This window comes from Etheostoma cragini, chromosome 9 (assembly GCF_013103735.1).
Source record: "Etheostoma cragini isolate CJK2018 chromosome 9, CSU_Ecrag_1.0, whole genome shotgun sequence".
In the NCBI taxonomy this organism is placed as follows: Eukaryota; Metazoa; Chordata; class Actinopteri; order Perciformes; family Percidae; genus Etheostoma; species Etheostoma cragini.
In genome coordinates this window covers 8,887,721-8,907,077 of record NC_048415.1, presented here as the reverse complement: position 1 = coordinate 8,907,077, position 19,357 = coordinate 8,887,721, and the positions used below count along the sequence as shown (strand labels likewise).

The 19,357-nt window shown below is 39.0% G+C and overlaps 2 protein-coding genes across 3 annotated transcripts in view; one reads left to right on the top strand and one right to left on the bottom strand.

Moving 5' to 3' along the window:
- The window catches only part of ddx49 (DEAD (Asp-Glu-Ala-Asp) box polypeptide 49), a 7,831-nt gene extending 4,976 nt beyond the window's left edge, over positions 1–2,855 (bottom strand). The window contains exons 1-5 of the mRNA XM_034881218.1: positions 2,577–2,855; positions 1,817–1,940; positions 1,217–1,302; positions 949–1,070; positions 682–869 (exon numbers count right to left, since the gene is read on the bottom strand). Coding sequence (XP_034737109.1) covers positions 682–869; positions 949–1,070; positions 1,217–1,302; positions 1,817–1,940; positions 2,577–2,691 — 635 coding nt within the window. The 5' untranslated portion in view covers positions 2,692–2,855. The remainder of the gene's footprint in view (positions 1–681; positions 870–948; positions 1,071–1,216; positions 1,303–1,816; positions 1,941–2,576) is intronic.
- Positions 2,856–6,401: 3,546 nt separating this feature from the next.
- Positions 6,402–19,357, top strand: part of homer3b (homer scaffold protein 3b) — a 39,700-nt gene continuing 26,744 nt past the window's right edge. Inside the window, exons 1-2 of one of the 2 annotated variants that reach the window (XM_034881247.1) lie at positions 6,402–6,815; positions 8,701–8,746. In XM_034881247.1, the coding sequence (XP_034737138.1) occupies positions 8,724–8,746 (23 nt within the window). In that variant the 5' untranslated portion in view covers positions 6,402–6,815; positions 8,701–8,723. The remainder of the gene's footprint in view (positions 6,816–8,700; positions 8,747–19,357) is intronic. The other variant, XM_034881248.1, reaches the window with a different exon arrangement.

Sequence of the window (19,357 nt, the reverse complement as noted above, 5' to 3'; positions counted from 1 at the left end):
ATATATATATATATATATATATATATATAGATATAGCTATATAGATGATAGATACTATATATCTATATAGATAGATAGATTTTTCTGTTGCCAGAGAGGGCAGACGTCATAGTACAGAACAGCAAACCTGGAGCCGTATGAATTCAGGCCAGGATTCATGCATGATGGATTTCAACATTATGTTGGATACATTTTCTGTTGCCCACTGGATACACCTGCAGGGGGTTGTAGCTGCTTTCTGGGCATATCTGAATCCTAGGCTGCAAACGGTCTGAAGTTTCATAAACCCAGCAGATGGCTTACCTCACTTAACTCCCTTCTTTTGCACGACTCTGCCTGCATGCAAAGGGCATTTGTGCGAGAGATCATTAATATTATTGTTATTAGTTGCACCTCAGCTCAGATGAGAGGCGAACTGATCTTCCAGGCTGGTGCCCCTGTTGTATAAATAAAGATTTCTCGCACAGAATGCCTCCAAAATGAGGCGCGAAAGCTTCAGCAAATGTGACACTGAGTGTTGGATTTTTTTTTATTTTTTTAATGACCTGAAATACATAGCCTACAAATACACTGAATACACCCCTGCAAACAAAGTTTAAAACAGATCAAAATTACACCTGCAATGTCCTGTGAATTAGCTAAATATGTCTATAAACAGTCTTTAAGCAGCAGGTTACTCACTCTGACTTGCTCTCCCAAAAGAAAGGTTTGTTCATGGCGATGTTTTTCAGCTCGTGCAGAGTGTCAGTGAGCGTGGCGCTGAACAGAAGCGTCTGCCGTTTAGCCGGTAAAGTAGCCAGGATAGTCTCCAGGTCTTTGGTGAAGTCGGTACAGCCCTGCTCCAACAGCCGGTCCGCCTCGTCCAGAATCTGAAAAACACACAAAGGCAATGTCACAAACTGTTGAAACATTGTCCAAGTCTCTGTTTGTGGTCTGTCCTGAACTCACTAGAAACTGGATCTTGCTCATGCTGAAGGTGTCGGAGCTGCGGATGTGATCAGCCAGCCGTCCGGGCGTTGCTACGACTACATGTGGCTGGTTGGACAGCTCCAGTGCCTGGCTCACCATGTCTGTGAGTAACAAAGCAGCGACACAGAGGAGAGGCTTAGACAGAATTCAACAGTAACTGGCAACCGTGTTTCATTTCAGTTTCTACAGCAGCAATGCAACACCGGTACTTTGAAACCCCCGCAGATTCCCAGAATAAAGGATATACCCATTCCACCGACGATGATGCAGTCTCTCAGACCCAGTGGCTTCCCCAGGACTCGAAACTGCTCTGCAATCTGATAGGCGAGCTCCCTGCATGACATCACATAAACAACACCATCAGCTGGATATATGGGGACATATTTCTTACAGTGCTCTTAATCTTAAATATCAACCACACATGCATTATAGATTTGATAGAAACAAAGATTTATTTGAAACATGTTTTGTATTCTGATGTCGTCCTGAGTTAAAATTGAAACAATTTGTGTTGAAATCCTGGCTGATAACCTTTAAAGCAAAGTCATTATCCGGAATTTGTAGTTTCGGAATAAAACTCTTTCTCAGCTGTATACGTCATTAAGGATCTGAGGCTTATAAGTGTATCTGAAACGCGGAGGACTCGAATATTAGGATTATTCAGCTTAGAGTCATTTTGATTGACTGACAACCTGTCCTTTACTACTGATGTTTCAGATCACAGAAACATGTTGACTGAATTTCTAGAAATATCTGGAAATTACAAATCTGACAGGAAGAATAGCCATTAAACAACAAAACTATCTCTGTCTCTCTCTCTCTCTCTTTAAAACTACATAGCACTGACCTGGTTGGAGTGAGCACCAAGCAGAAGATGCCATATGGGTCCTCTGACAGTTTCTGCACCACAGGCAGCACAAACGCTGCTGTCTTCCCACTTCCGGTCTTAGCACAGCCCATACAATCCCGACCTGGTAAGAAAAACACCTTTATTCACCTGCTCTAAACTCTGCTGAGTAGTACCCTTGTCATGACTTGAAATGATTTTACTTTAAAGTATAAAAATCCTTTTTTTTCTTACCACGGGTGACCATCCCAAACTCCACGAAAAAAAAAAGACCGATCATGTATTGTATCTTTGCGTTATCTACAAACTCCCAGACATGGATCCGATCCTAACTTTAAACATTTATTGATCCATGTGTTTTTCTGGCAAATTTGGCGGCAGTCATATGTGAAAAAAACATTATTTACAGCTGACTACTAATGTGTATTTTGAGGTTGAAAGTAATGGGAAAACAGTGGCCTTATTCCTGACTTCTGAATCATACCTCTCAGTTCAAAAATAATAATAAATTCAAATAATAATTTAACTGGAACTAAGAGCAAACCGGCAAGTGATTCATAGCTACAAAATACACAATGGTATTTGCTAATTTAAAGTATTTATCTCCTTCCATGTGTTTACCTTGCCTGATCATCACTGACCATTTAATTGATAAATATTTCAATAGAGATCTGCATTACCTGTTGCGACTGTTGATTGGGATGTTTACATGACAGGTAGAGGCCAGGGTGATATGTCTCTACCCTGAAAGCTGTCTTACCTTCGAGTATGGGCGGCATGCAGTTTTCCTGGACAGATGTGGGCTTGTTGATCCCCAGCTGTTTACACTGTCTAACCAGCCACTCGGACAGTCCCAGCGACGAAAAGTCAGCCATTTCTGATATATGTCGTTCTCTGAGGCTGGATGAGTTCTTCTGTGCACTTTATTTTACAAAATAATCACAGAACTACTCAACGTTAACGTTGAGTAACAAAACATCCTCGTGCGAGTGTTCCACGTCGCTGTATGATTACGTAACAGCACTGTCTTCTTCTCCGAAATTCCTCGGCAGACTGAAGGTTGCGCAGGCGCGTTGGCTGCCCTCTGTTGGTCAAATGTTGATGTTGCCGTCAACACGATGAAAGAAGTATTTTTTGGCCCTGGAGAAATTTAAAATGTTGGTCACATATTTTGATAGGCTGACCCCGCCTTTATCATTAACCAATGAGCTTCTCCCCACACGTGTAACCGCGGTTAGTATTTTAACACGGTCGCCTCTGGCTGTTGCTAGTATCCTGTTGTTTTCTTAACACATCCATGGTTGTAGGCCTGTCTTGTTTGAAATACATATAGTCAGATATCTTACTTAAGCAAAAGCACAAACACCGCAGTGTAGAAATACTCTGTAAAAAAAAAGTTAAAGTTCTGCATTCAAACTTTACTTTATGCTTTAATTAAAAGCACAAAATGAGTAGCATGAAAAAGTAAATGTAAGCTACTCATTATACAGAATGGCGCATTTCAAAATAAGCTCTATTATTTTATTGGAATATAATTATTATTGAAATATAATTAGTATTCCGTTACTTTTTAATGTTGCAGTTGGTAAAGGTGTTTTTAAACTAAATATACAGTAAACTGTAAGGTTGCTGGTGAATGTCATTTATTATATTTTCTAAATCTACAAAGTAACTAGTAAATAAAGTGAATCAATGTAGTGGAGGACAACATTTTCCTCGGAAATTTAGTGAAGTAGAAGTATAAATTAGCAGAAAATGGAATTTAAGTACAATACTTCAAAATTGTACTTAGTCTAAGAGCTGTAGTTAGGTAAATGTACTCCTCACCTCACATCTTTTATCTAGTTGACCCTTCACTTGGGAGCCCTGCGGCAGAAATGAGCTATTTGCCCCTACCAAAACCCCCACCACCATCTTGTTGTGCATTGTGTATGTATTCCACACATACATAGGCTGATCAGCTAAATATAGGAATATGCACCATGTAATTATTATGTATAACTAACAGTAGAACACAATCCATTCACTCTTGGATACAGCATTTGTCAGCTGTGCCAATGCAGTTAGTAATCAAGCCTTGTACAGTGTTACATGATCTAATGGGTCACATACACACCTCCACCGTTCTCTAGATCTGTATTCTTTCAGCTTGTCCTACCCTTCAGTGCTGCATGCACCTGTTTTATCCGCTCCTGGCCTTTGGTTGGTGTTGTTTGGTCAGTGGACAAAACTGATTGTTATTTGTGATACAGAAAATGAAGGAACATGTGGGAGGAAAAACCATTCTTCTTTTCCGTTTATCCAAATAGATGTGTATAACTAAACCTCTCAATCATTTGATAGAAATTTCCTGCCTGACAGTCTCACCACTCAGATCTTGATGATGAAGTAAGAGAGTTTCAGGTTAATAAAAACCTACTTTCTCCATTAGACAGAAGAATCGGGTGTCAGGTTGTCCTTATTATGGTTTATTTTCCCACTTGATAAATGACCACTGATCAACCACAGATATACAAATAAAATTAATTTCTGTTCTGGATAAAATTTCAGTTTCACTTTTTTGCTATAGCCCTAAGTCTACCTTGTAAAAGTCCAAACATGTAACTGATTTTAATTCAGCAAACGGTGGCTTCCTTAAATACTCTTTACTGGCAGTCTGTACTTTCCTACTGACTTGTTACTCTGACCTGGTTGGACTGACATGAAATAATTAGGCTTAAAGGACCTTTAGATTTGTGTGAAGTTGATTGGTATGCGTTGGACTGACATTAAAAAGGATTGCCTTACAAGCTTTTTTATCTTTTAAAAATAAAAAGTCCAGGCAATGAGATTATTTACAAAACAGCTCCTTTAAAAATCCTAAATCATTTCATCAGCCTTACACTGAACAAAGTTGATCAACTCTGCTCTGCTCATCTACCTCATGTATATTATCAATCTAACAATTCCAATATTTTTATTAATATTTCAACATTGCACTTAACTGCCTTGCACTATATTTATATTTAAATCTTAAATATCATACCATACTGATATTGTGCTATTCCTTCCCTCTCTTCAATTGTTTTTGTATATTTTTTGTACATTTCTAAATTCTACTGTGTTGTTGTTCTGTATGCTTAACAGTATTTTTTATATATATATCATCACTGTCCTTTCTGTTTTTATTCTTACATGTTAAGTGAGTGTTGTACTTTGAGAGCAAAGATTAACCGGAGTCAAATTCCAACCTGGCCAATAAAGTGGATTCTGATTCTGATTTATAAGTTGATTCTCTGTCTAGACTTTATTTCTGGTGAACATGATGCTTTGTATGCCACATTACAGGTTTGCCACAGTGAGCGTGAAGAAGACACTGTGAGTTTGATTCAGTCACTGCTTGACTTAGAAAAGGAGACAAATCTGCTCCAAAAAGACCCATCTGGGTGTGCACACTGGGGCTGCCAAAGGTGATTAATACTCTTTGTGTTAAAGCCAGAGGGCTGGAGGTTCAGCTCCATCCTGCCCAGACTGTCCAGCTGTGCTGCAGACTGCCTCGGACCGGCTGTGAAGTGTCTCTAGAATGAGCATGAGGGTTGTTTGCATTTAAGGCGAAAATCTGATGTTCCCTGCAGCGCAAAGCAGAGGTCAGCTGCATCGCTGTAACAGGCCACTGAGCAGCACGATTAAGGCACAGGAGCTGCTCCCATCACTCTTCCGCTACATTTAATGCACTCTCTCCCATGTTTACGCTGTATTCATGCAAATAAGTGGATTATGTTGAAACAGAGTTGACTTCAAACTAAGTCATGTGATTTTCAACAGTTTTATAAAGAACGTTTTGAAACCATAATATGAAAAAGTAAATGGGTGACAAGTTTCTTGTCTTTATTGCCAATTAGCAGCTCCATTAAAGTTTTACATTTAAAAAATTGCACTTTATTCTATATTTTATGTCTTTGGATAAATTGCTATCTTCCATACAATTTAAAACTAGTTTGTTTATCTTAACCATCAATATGGAAAGCATTTTTTATAAACTCCATATACTGAAAAATCACTGGAACAATCATATTATATTCCCATGAGCATCTTCAATATTAATCACTTGGTGTGAGCATATATTTCATTTTTTTTAGTTGGTTAGATGTTCTGTGTGATATTTAAAGGGTCATATTTGTGCAGGTTTTCTTCAGTTATGTTTAAAGAAATATCTTTGCTATCTTTTATATAATACGATTTTCAGAGAGATGATTAAAGCCATTTCATGTGGTCCACTGCCTACTGAAAGAAATCATCATACCAATGCATACTATTCATGTAGAGATTTGATAGGATTACCATATGGCTCTTTATAAATAGTTTAATGTGGAGTATGAGCTGATTTAACATGAGATCAACACAGTCAGAGGATGCATCTGACTATTTGCTAAAAAAATTGTAAACAAATGAATATCTACTACGAGTCTGCAGACCATTTCTACATGTGGTATTTTACATTCTGACACGTAGGTGGGGATGAGGTGGAGGGAAGAGGGGTGGGTTTTTAGTTTTCATAATAGCCATCAGATGGCGCTTAAGAGGCTCCCCGGTCCCACGGAGAGAGCTGAATGGCGTCCCATGTGATTTGGCACAGAGGGGAACAGAGCACAAGTCCTGGATGAGCTTTGAGCCAAAAGCACTCTGGTGCCCGATTTTTATCGACATACCTCCGTCTGTCTGGTCCGCAGAACTGAGCCAAACGATTCACGGTGCGTAATTACGCATAGGGACGTTATATCCGTGGAAAGCTGCGGACAAAGGAAGACAGACGGGCTGGAGTACAACAGCTGATTTGAGAAGAGAGGAGTACTGTTAGAGGGTTAACGGGAGAAATCTGGAGTCGGAAGTGATTTGTCTATTTTTCTGAGGATTTGGTGGAAGAAGCGAATCAGTTTGCAAACCGAGGAGAAAAGGACAAAAAGTGGCGTGGTGAGTGGAATCAGTTCCCCAAACAACACCCAGATTCACGGAGCATGGGGTAAGTTAGACATTTGTATCTGAAATGTATTGGAAAGGATTTGTTCAAATGGCGAAATGCTTAAAAAGTGAACTTTGTGGTGACTTGTGCTGCTTTATTGCTTTATTTGCTGCTTTTATTTTCTTTTTCACATTATCCTAATAAAACCGAGAGAATAATTCTTTATTTGTGAACGGTAGAGCTCGACCCAGTCCGTTTACACTGTAATGACACGTGTGACCGTAAAAAGCTCAAATTCCCATGTTTTTATAATTTCAATACTGGCTGATAAACCAACAATTTCTTGTAAAAAAAATTTTTTCAAGAAATTTCTTTTATGGGCATATGATAAAAACGGACCGATTACTCATGGACTGTTAACAGAGTTACTGTGATTTCCTGTTCTCTACACACACACACACACACACACACACACACACACACACACACACACACACACACACACTTTAACTGGACCACTTCCAAGTGTGTGTGTGTGTGTGTGTGTGTGATACACAAAGGCCTTCAGCTTGGTTCAGACACACCTGAATCCTCCTCGCATTACATGAGTCCATGCTGGCAGCCTCCTCTAACCGGTTTAGTGACACTTTAGTTGAGATGCTCTAATGACTCCAAATGAACATTATTAGAGCACCCTCACACTACTGAGGTCTTTAATGGGGTATAAATTATCTTTTATTTGGAAGACCCTTATTAATACACTTTTGCCTGTATTCCCTTTTCAGCGTTACAGTGAAAAGAATTGTACACAGATATGTATAGGGAATGGCTGGTCAGACTGGCTCTTCTGACTCTAGAACGTCTACAATCCAGCGGGAATGCTGAGCGTTTGACAGTAACCTCAACATAAACATCTGATCTGAGGGCTTGTGTTTGATGCTTTTACTCTAAGTTTGGACTAGACATCAACTCTGCATTATCCTCTGGTGACTAGACACAGCCACGTTGAATCACACTAAAGTCCTGAAGGACCTCTGGAAGATATTCTGGATGTAGTTGCAGAGCAATCATGAACATTTGGACAGGAATCTTCACAACTCTTGACAGACAGAGACCGCATGCAGGTGCTCTACGCTCTTAAAAGAAGTGAGCACCAGGAGGAGAAGGCTCTTGATTTAAAGCCACTTCAGATCCATAAACAAAATGAGTGTTGGGTGCGCAAGTGCTCTCACACTGGGTAAATGTCTTAAAGTACTTAACCATGTTTGCCCATTAAGGTCTTTGTACAAAGAGAATATGTAATTTGATGGAGAGAGTCTTGATTTAATGGAGATTTAATATTTTTCTGTAACAGGCTTCTGACAGCTTCCATTATTTACAACCTGCGCAGGTTGTCCATTTATATCAGAACTGAGGACCACATGAACACAAATGCCTGTTAAACACACAGTGACCACGTCATTAATTCTAAATTAAAGAGCATCGGATGCACTGACTGATCACTGTGCATGTGAATACGGGATGCTTTGGGCAGCGAGGATTTGCCGGAGGTGTCCTCCAAATTTGTGCATAGTAGCATTTCTTGGTCATATTAAGATGCCTCTGGATAGAGACAGCCTTGCCCACCGATTATTTACGATATTTGGGTAGTTTCTTTATTTTGTTAATGAATACGGTCAAAAAATAGCTGTGATCCGGGTTCTGTTCACTTTATGGGTTGTTCACTTGCTAAGCACGTTTGATCTAAATTGAGTTACAGTTTCCAACCTCAGTCCGCTAGAGGTATGGGGTGTAGCTGCACTGCATAGAAAAATGTCATTATTGGATTAGCATTTTGTATTAGCGGCAACTTCATTGATACATCACTAAATTATGCCTAATAAGCTCCACAGGTAATTATTTTCACTGTGTAACTTGGGTTCTCTTTCTTCTTCTTCTGCTGCAGAGAAGTTGTCTGTGAGCTGTAAAATGTTCCCGCTACACCGAGAGAGGTACAAACTCAAGTTGTCTCAGCGTGGTGGCTCTGCATGGCAGGGATGGGCGATAAAGTTTAGATTTTGATCTCCTCCCAAATGATACTTAGCATCAGATGATGCTGTTATTGATGCCTGTACCTTCCAACAGTAAAAGCTGCTTGAATGCCCTCTGGGGAGTATTTCTTAACAATCTATGACTTTGTCTGAATATCAATGTTTTTTGGCAATTTAAACAAGATATAATATATAACAGAGTTAACAATGCAATACAGCAGCTTTAAATGGAAAATTAAATCATAAAACTGAGAGAGATTTTGTGTATTTATGCTCTTTCGCTCAGTTTTGGTATTCAAGAATACAACATTGGGATCTGTACGATTGATACGCTGGGGATCAATCCGCCCATCCCTACGTCATCAAACATTTATTTGCCTCTGATGTCCCCATAATGTTCATCCTCCCCTCAGTGTATATATGGATACTGCCAACTGCGAGATCTGATTCACACAGTAGAGGTGTCATGCCTGTCATGATGTGCAGATGTTGTTAACACGCTCTCCTCTTCTTGCTGTCTTGTGTCTCTTTCCTCATATCATCCCCCTGTCAGTTGCTCCACATACTGTTAGATTGTTTAAATCCGAGGTCTTCAACGTTTTTTAAGCAATGGACCCCTTAACTCAGAGAGAGAGAGACAGAACAGGAAACCCCTTCTACATGTTGTATGAAATGGTGAATAATAATAAATGGAGCGTACAATCTGTGGACAACCTAAAACATTTATACATACCTTTTTTAGTGCATAAAATACTAAGCTATTAAAATATTTCTTGGCATGATTTCATAAATCATGTTTTAATGTTAAAAATGTATGTGGCACGGTGAATCCGTAGGATTAACTGTATCTGTAAATGGCTACCTTTTTTAATATTCTTACTTATTGGCTAGTGAGCCTATCATCTTTGACTTTTTTTCACAAATAGGCTTATATTTAAATTCATGTTATCAAGATATTTTCATTTTTGAAAAGACGTTAACATAATTTACAAATTGGTGGTTCCACTGCAGTAACTCTGAGGAGGCCAAGACCCCCAGTTGAAAATCTCTAGTTTACACTCATGCATTGTATTTTACAGTATATGTTTTGCATGTGAAACTGTTTTTTAGAATAAGTGTGTGTGTGTGTGTGTGAGAGAAAGCAATGTTACCCTCTGACATACAGTGGATTTAAAGGAAACAAAGAACAAAAAATACAGGGGCTGTACGCACAGTGTTGGATTTTCCTCCGTGCAAGATCTGGCACTTGGCTTTAGTATAAATCTGTTTTTTTTTTTTTGTTCTATGTGCCAGTGCTCCCTCTATACCTTTCCACGGACTACCACTCCAGAGAAGAGACAGTTTTCTAAACTGTAGACTGTAAGGATAAATGGAAATCCTCAGACACCTCATATTACATTCATTTAGTTGATGCTTTTATCCAAAGTGACTTACAATAAGTGCATTCAACCATGTGGGTACGACCCAAAAGTTACAAGAATTATGCGATAAACTTCAGCAAATATGCTACACGGCTTCAAGTGCTACCTTTTTGCTTTGACTTGATATCTGTATTTCCCTATAGGGATGAACACAGTATTCTAAACTATTTAAGACAATAAGAGAATAACTTTCTAATTTTATGGGCATAGTTCCATTCTGAACAGAAAATAATCTTCAGTCTGCGATGGAAGATGTGTAGAGTTTCTGTTGTGCTGATGTCAATGGGGAGTTTGTTCCACCAGAAGAGCCTGGCCCCTTCATAGTAGGGAAGGGTGAAGTGGACTATAAGCGTAGTTAATAGGCTGGTGTATGAAGTTTGACCATAGATGCATTTGTCCTGGATGTAGCATCGTCCTTAGCCATTCACAGCAAAAAAGGCAATGTGTAGTGTGGGAGAACTGCATTGTGGATGTACATACTAATACCTCAAATGACTCAAATCCAAGCTTGCCAGAGCCATTGTGTGCCGTAAAATGCAATTTGTTATTTTATAGCTACCTTAAGTTTGACACACAAAAGATGGAGTATCACAATAACTAGAAATTATAGTTCGACATTTAGATAAGATTAGATAGAGATCACTTTCTTGCCAAAAGTTAGACGAGAAGATCGGGGTATCAATCCTCTCATCAAAACTCTCAGAAAAGAAGTGAATAGGATTACTCAAAATATTGAACTATTCCCTCTGAAACACATAAGACAATTGCAGTAAAGCTTGTTACAGTTGTTTAAATACAGTACGTGGCAAGGTAGGTAACAGCACGATCCTCTATTTACATAATTACAGAGGAGTGATACTGGAGGATGATACTGTCAAAATCATCTCATTTACTGTTGAAATCTTAACATCAAGTCTTAACATCACAGTGCAGCCTCCCTTTGCAGCCCGGAGGACGTCTGAACTTTCAGTGGGAACATAATCAGTTAATCTGCTGCAATGAAACCATTAAAGCTGTTCAGCCTCTGCGTCCTCCCACTGGCCAAGGAGTAACCAGCTGCTCTGTGGGGAGAAGAGCTTCTTAATTGCTGTTTTGGAGATAATTGCAATTGCATGAATAAACATTAATCTCTGCTCATTCTCTTTCTGTTCACTCATTCCACCATGTTTTATTGGCATGCAAGTAATAACCGTGCCTTCGCAGTGTCGAGATGAGCCAAGTCTCCATTTTTTTTTTTTTTTTTTGTGTGTGTCTCTCCTATACCTTCACATCCTGAATACAGAAAACACTCCAGCTTGGTGTCACCTTCACAATGTGAGGCAGCAGTAACTTATGAGTCAGTGCAGCTGACCTTCAGATAAGTGAAGTGCCATGGTGTCTTGGAACACAACCAGCGCTCATGTTTCGGGCATTTTTCCAAGTATTTTGCCAGTTAAAGGCATGTCGTCTGAAAGACCATGATAAACCATAATCCTAGTTTCATTTCAAAGCTTTAAAGTGTAAAAAGCTTTAACAGCATATACATTTGGCTGTGGTTTCTGCTGCATATATAGTGACTTGTTAAGTTTCAGTATGAGTTAGCGTTTCCCCATGCTGTGCTATTTTGGTGTGTAGTTGTAGCGTGTCATGTTTTGCCGGACTGGACCAGACACTTTCGCTGGCTCAGGAATGTGGACACGAGGCGGCTTACTCTCAGAGGTCAGAGGAAACAGACCCTTAAAAGAGAATTGCTTTGAAACTGACAAAAAATAGAAAACAACCACCTTTTTCTGTCACTGCAGAACCTGAAGTCCCAAGAGGCTGTAAGGCCATAGCAGAGTTTCCGTTTTATGATGTCTTAATATACAGATGGGGGAAAATTTATGTTCTGCTAAAGCACCCATGGGATGCTCTCATTTACACTGAATTTAATTTATTTTCTTTTTTTTCTTCCTTTTTTCTTTTTTTTTCTGGGCTTATGGGTCAACATGTTTTTCAATCTCACTTGTCTTGTGAATACTTAAATAGTAATAGACACATGTTACAATTCTATAGATAACTGTTGTTCTCACCCTCTCATCTAAAAAAAGTTGCTCTTCTCCAATGGACAGATAATTGAATCTGAATGATATAATGTGAGTTGGTAAACCTTTTCTATGAGGTGACTGAAAACAGAGATGAAATCCAATAATGGTACATAAATGTAAATGTGCTGTATTTATATAGCGCTTTTCTAGTCTTAACAACCACTCAAAGCGCTTTTAAAATCATACAGGATACATTTGACCATTCACACACATACACTGGGGCCGAGGCTGCCGTACAAGGGGCCACCTGCTCATCAGATAAACACTCACACACATTCACACTTCACCTATTGGCCCTCTCCCACCTCATCCCATCTCCTTCAGGATGTTTTCTTTTAAGGACATCCAATAGGATTTTTAGCAAGCAAGTTTTGCAGCTTCACCCACCCCCCCCCCAGGTAACACAGTTTTCACAAAGTGCCATCCCATTTGTTAGTGGTTGGACACCACCTTGCACTCGGACACCCATTTTCTTTGTTTTCAAGTTACAGGGAATTCACTCGGATCTTTCACAGCTCTGTCATCCTTATGTTAAGCCTGCCCACCGACTCTATACACAATGTGATTGGCCTGACCAGAATTAGTTTTTTCCAGCTTGCGAGGCAACGGAGAGTTTGCTGCCACTAGGATGCATCTAGATTTCTAGGCTACCGGTTTCCCCTACCATCAAAAAACATGTACTAGGTTCTTCCGTCAGTACCCATGATCAAGGCGCTTGTGACTTTTGATAAATAATCATCAACTATGTTGATACAATAACTTTGAGTAATGGCAATTAATAGAACAGCTAGCACATACTAGTGTTTTGAAAATTACATTACTCTACTGTAATGCAGCAATAAAATACAATATCCAAAATTGAGGACAATATCTAGCCTCATACTGTATATCGATATATTGTCTGGCCCTACCTTTACCTAGAAAGCTCAGCCCTTGTACTCTACGTCTTTCGTCCAAATGGAGCCATCATAGAAGTCTCTCTGTTTATGGCAGGAAGTTGTAATATTTCCCTTAGAGGAATTATTTCATTTGTATGGATGTGAATGTGAGACCGAGCTTGCACGTTCAGCAGACGCCTTTCAAAGAGGGCTGTTTGTTTGGCTCGGTCCGAGATTTGGTATGAAACCACAAAACTCATCTGATGCTTGTAAGGATGGAATGTAGCTGACTGCCTCAAGGCTGCCTGCGTGCCTCCACCTCTGTCTGATGTCATTGCTGTGTGCTTTTAAGGAGAATGTAGAGGGTGGTTAGTAGATTAAAGAAACTTCACCCGTCAGCTCAGACTCAGCCTTTTTTACTCCTCCATTCTCTGACAATGGCAGAATATCAAAGAAGTTATTTTCAAGGCAAACTTTCAGAAGTCTTTTTAAGGGAAAGTGTCTTTTATAAATCTGTCAGTTGGCACCACATTAAAATCATCAGATGATGCAGCAGTGACGGCCCCCTGCATCCCCTGCAGACTTGTGCGGTGCACAAATACAAAGACGTGCTTTGTAAAGTAAAGATAAAATGTCCCAGAGAGGCATGCCAAGTTGTTTTGCTGGTAGAGGTTTGAGCTACACTTGAGGATTCAGCCCTGCTTCCCCCGCTGGCCTGCCTGCCTGGGTTCTGATCCCAGCAGAGCTTTCTCTTCTGTGTCTCCCAGGTTTTTCGGAGTATGTCTTTTCTGTCTCCACCACTCTGACCCTGAATAAATGTTGTTTTTTGGTTGTTTTTTTAAATCCCAAGGAGAACTAGCTTTTCTTCATTGAAAAAGTGGTGGTTCTGCCAGTGTTACACAAAACCAGCTCTCAAAGGCTTCTCAGGTAACTCACATTGGTTTTAGCACATCTCCAGCACTATTGCCCCTAAAAATGAAGACAATTTTCTTTCCTTTTGTTATTTATTTGGACTGACTTTGAGTATTTGGGGTCTGTAAAAAAACATGTTTATCTTCTATAGAGCAACAATAGTCAATTCTTCGGAATGGTATTACCAGCTGGTTTGGGAATTTGACAGTAAAATCTAAAACTCAGATTGTCAATCTGGTTTAGACGGCAGGCAACATTATGGGAACACCTGCACCTCTCAACCCGCAGGAGCTATTTGATCAGGCCACAATCGGGCAAGCTAAGACCATTCTGTCGGATAACTCTCATGTTTTATTTTTACAGTTCGAGCTGTTTGACTCAGGAAAGAGGTGCAAGGTTCCTCTGTGTTAATATAACAGCTATAAGCACTCATTTGTTCCTCTTGCAGTTAAGCTCAAGTATGAGCAGCGTGAACGTATGCCTATGAATTCTTAAATGCATATCTGTGACTGTGATGGATGAAAAGGATGAATGACATTTTTTTTTAATCGTTTTTTGTTTTCTGAAGGATGGCTTTTATCTTATTTTAGTATAGAAAATGGTAAATCTGTGATTTGCACAGCTTTTTGAGTAGCCCATATGTTGACTGTACATTTGTCTTTTTAATAGTTTTTAACCATGTGCTTTTCGTGTAACTCTTGCCGCAAAGTAAGTTACTTAGTGTCCAAAACAAATTTCTCCTTAGGGAGTCTATTAAAGATAATTTGATATTCCCTCTAAAGACAATTTAGAAATTAGAGAGAAAATTATTTGGATAATCAACTAAACTCATTTGATATTGAATATTAATTTGTCCCAGCTTCTTAATTCGAAGGATTTTCAGTTTTGAACTAATGTGAAGTTATGAACTGAATATCTTAAGTTTGGAGTGTTTGTTGACCTCTGGGACAATGTGAGAAACCTTTTTTTTGTCAATCTATAAACCTAATGATTTTGAATGGGGAAAATAATTGATGTATTAATAAATGATTGAAATAATCATTACTTGCTCTCTAATGTGCGTTACAGAGCAGGGAGGAATTCAGTTTGGAAACAAAGTTGGCTGAGGCACTTGTTGTGATGGGCTTTAACTGAGTTTTTGTAATTATGAAATAACCTCCCACATTTCTCTTGAAAGACTAAAAATAATATTTATAATTAGTGCTCCTCCACAGAACAAACTCCAAAGGGATATTTTATAAAGTTGTGGCTTGTTATTGCCCTCAAAATGCTTTAAAATAACTTTTATTCTGGTGGCTGGGTTAGCTCAGTTGGTAGAGTAGGCGCACACATTCAGAGGTTTACGCCTTAACGCAGTGGCCGCGGGTTCAACTTCACGGCCACTTGCTGCATGTCATTTCCCCTCTCTCTCCCATTTCATGTCTTCATCTGTCTTATGAAAATAAAGCCTCAAAGCCCCCAAAAAGTAATCTAAGAAAAAACCGCTTTCAATTTTTTTATTAGGAGGTCAGTGTTTTTTTTTTTTTGTGTTTTTTTAAACAGTTTATTGTAAAACAAAATTAAAAGAGTTTGCAGAAGCAAACCATTAAATTATAGCCCTTTTGATTAAATGTTTGTGAATAATTGGTCAAAGTACCTTGCTTTCCATTTATTAAACCACCGTATAGCTTAACTTAAAACTTGATCAACTACCCTATAAGACCTCATCTTACCCAGTTAGAGGCTTAAAGTGCTCATGTTATGTTTTTTGGCTTGTCCCTTTTCATTTTTCATTTTAAGTGAAAAAGCCCAAAAGTCTAACCAAAAGGGACTTACCATCTCCATCAGAAAACACTGTTCACAAACTGCTCTAAACAGCTCTATTGTAGTCTAGCCTTTACCTCTGGGACGACCGTGTGTCACTTTAGAGCACGTTATAATGCTCGCCAAGCTGCTAGCGTGGCACACTCTCAAACTGACGCCGGGTCACTCCCTCTGTGCCTCGTTCAGTCATAGGGTTTTTGAACCATTCTTTGTCTAGCCCCTCACCTGAGACCACTTTGCCATGGGAGACCCTACCAGGAGCACACAGCTCCAGACAACACCACCCTCAGGTTAATAGCGACACACAAACCTCTCCACCACGATAAGGTGATGGTTAAGGGAGAGAACAAAAATATGGTCTCTTTTGAAAATTAAACTAGGTAAACCCATTCGGATATAACGCTTGAAATACAATTATGAACCTGAAAATGAGCGTTATATGACCACTTTAAGACACTATGAGACATACATATGGACCCATTTAATTGCTGAGCTGTAATCTGAACACAGCTCTCCCTCAACTCACACACTGCTGTGTAGCAGTGAGTGTGTACAGTATGATGGAGGGGGGGATGGGCTAATGTATATTTGACCTGGAATAGATTGCTGACTAGCAAGCAGTATATGATGTAGCTCCACTTCAACCAGCCCCAACATTATCATTCTGTGTACATGGTAATGGTACAAGGATGGATGTGAGTTTCTTTTTTTTATTTTCTTTTTTTTAGTTAATTAAAGTATATTTTGCTGCAAACATTTCTGTAATTCAAAATGTGCAGAAGTTTGATTGGGATTGAGCATTGTTACATGGTGGTATTTCACAACCAGTGGAGCTATTCAGATAATATATTGCTCTTATCGGACATAAATGTGGTAACTTATCTTCCTGTGGGGTTAAATATGTTGGGCTGATTTGAGGTTCTTTAATTTTAGCGTAACAATTTAATGACAGCACTTCAGGTTGTCCGATATGAGTAGATCTCCTTTTAGTGATGTAGGGTTTTACCCTCACAACACTTGATTTGATAAAAGGCTACACCGGTTCATAGCATTGGCTGTATACAATAAGTTCACTCCTCTCCTCAACTACCGTCCTCTCTAATGCCCAGCATTAGGTTATACAGCTTCTGTAGCTGTCAAGCAACTGTGTAGTGTTTGATCTCCCTCAACTGGGGGGGGGGAATTTAATCCAGTTTTAATCTGCTCATCTCATCAAACCTTGACGGGATGCATCCTGTCTGAGCTCATTAGCTTGACAGGCTTTTCACTGAGCAACATCAAGACGGGCCAAATGAATGACGGATCGTTAATTTCTGTGTGATCCGCTGTGACGGCATTGGAGCTGATGGGTAGTCAGTCATTGTTTGTCATTAAAATGAGACTATGATAGAATAAAAATCCTGAGAAGCTCTTTTTTTCTTTTTCTTTTTTCTTAATTCTTTATTTTTTACTTATTGGCCTATTGCCTTTTTAATTTCCTGGTTATCAGCTACGCAGCCAGATCATTAGTTTTATTGAGCATAATTAAGCACTTTCTTGGTGCTGTTTCTTTGCTTGATTTGTGTCTTATGTGTGAGCTGGATTTTACCTCTTGCAAGTGAGATAAATGTTTTGATCAAACTCTCCTACCTACAAAACTTTGTCACACAATCCTGGAAACTTGTTTTTCATCCTTAACATTGGTGAAGAAACTGTGAAGAACCAGCAATTTTGCTATTAACCAAAACATTTTTTCACTTTAAAAATTGTTGCTAAAATGGCGTTGCTCAAGGGCGATAGCACACTGGCAGTTAAAGGTGATAGAAATGATAACTCTGTCTAATGACTGAAATCCTCAAGCTGGGGAACAATGTGCAGTTATTGAATGCTTGGAGGCAACATCCATGTTGCCCTACAAATGCCCTGTCTGTGGCTGTGTTTGGTTATTGTTTTTGTCAGGATGCAGATTGAACTCTTAGGTTACTGCAACCTTAGTTGTGGGCATAATTGGGAAGAAGTTACAGATAGAAATAATTCAAGTGGTTGAGTTAACAGCCAAATAAAATCTGTGTTTTCCTGGCCAAGTGATGATGAACTGTTGCCAACTTTGTGGCTAAATATGTGACTTTTTAATCTCTTGCCATGTTATTTCTTAAAAGTGCCTGACAACAGTTCTGCAATGGCAACATATCCCATGTGTTTTCTGGTTGAAAAACATTGCACACAATAACTTACAGACTTTTACATTTTGAGATTGGTGTTACCGGCATAAAAACACAAACATACATGATGAAAGCCCGAAACCCAGCAGTGACATGTCAACTGCAGTCCAAACTCTTTATCAATGCCATCATGAAACATGCAGTAAAAAGTTGGCATTGGCAATGTTATAGGATTTAATCCAACAGGACTCATAACCGTATTCCCTGCTATACCAACAACTGTATAGCAACAGCAGCATGTATGTTGCAGCACATTTTGATATTTTAAAAGGTTTGGTAAGAGTCGCGTCAACAGTCAGAATACCTCCCTGTTCATGGCTGTGGTAGTTTTTATTGGCAGACATTTTGGTTGTTGTAGAAGGAGAAACACAGGTGTAAATGAAACAATTATTGGCTTCATTCCAATGAGGTGTCCTAGTTAGTCATGACAGAGAGCCAGTATACTCTGTAGCGGGACACTATTATTGTTATTGATTGCACCTTTCCTGCCAATTATGTCAAAATATCTGCTGCAGAAAAGGTTCATAGAAAGAGCTCACATGGCTGAAAGCAACTTTCTAAGCAGCATGACATAATAAGCTAAGCTAGTTAGGTACGAGCCTTGTATTCCCATGATGTTATTAAATCAATGATTATGAATAAATGCAAAAAAAATACACATTGTATTTTGCTTTGACCAGAGTTTGTTGTCCCTTTTTTACTTTTTAGATGATGGACACCAAAAATCTTTATCCATTTTTTTTTTTTTTTTTTGCTTTGATCATAACAAAAATCAAACTTTTAGTCTTCAGCTTCAATCTTTGACTAAATATCATAGAAATCCTATTTATGTGGCAGCAACCACACAAGAGTCTGTAACCCCTGCAAGAAACTGGAAGGGAAGTTATCAGAATATCTGAATTGAAGCAAAACTGCAGTGTATCACAAACTACATTGGTAATTTTTGTACCGTGACTCCCTGTTGTACAGTTAACTTTGACCCATATTTGTATTTATTGTATTTTAGCTGTAGCCGTCTGGACCAGACTGACAGCTAAAATCTGCTTCCTTGGCCGTGATGTTATTGTCTATTGTCAATTGTAGCTTCAGTAATCTGTGTTGAAACAATATTGGCTATTGTTTGTATGCAAATGTATAGTAATTCCAACCAAACCCAGTGGGAACAATGCTTCATAAATATAATGCTGACCTATATAAATTGTTATTTCTCTTGCTTAGACAAAGAAAAAAGCCTCCTCCCTGCACACATTATGCTCATTAATGTCTGTATATAATCGACTTGCAATGGGAA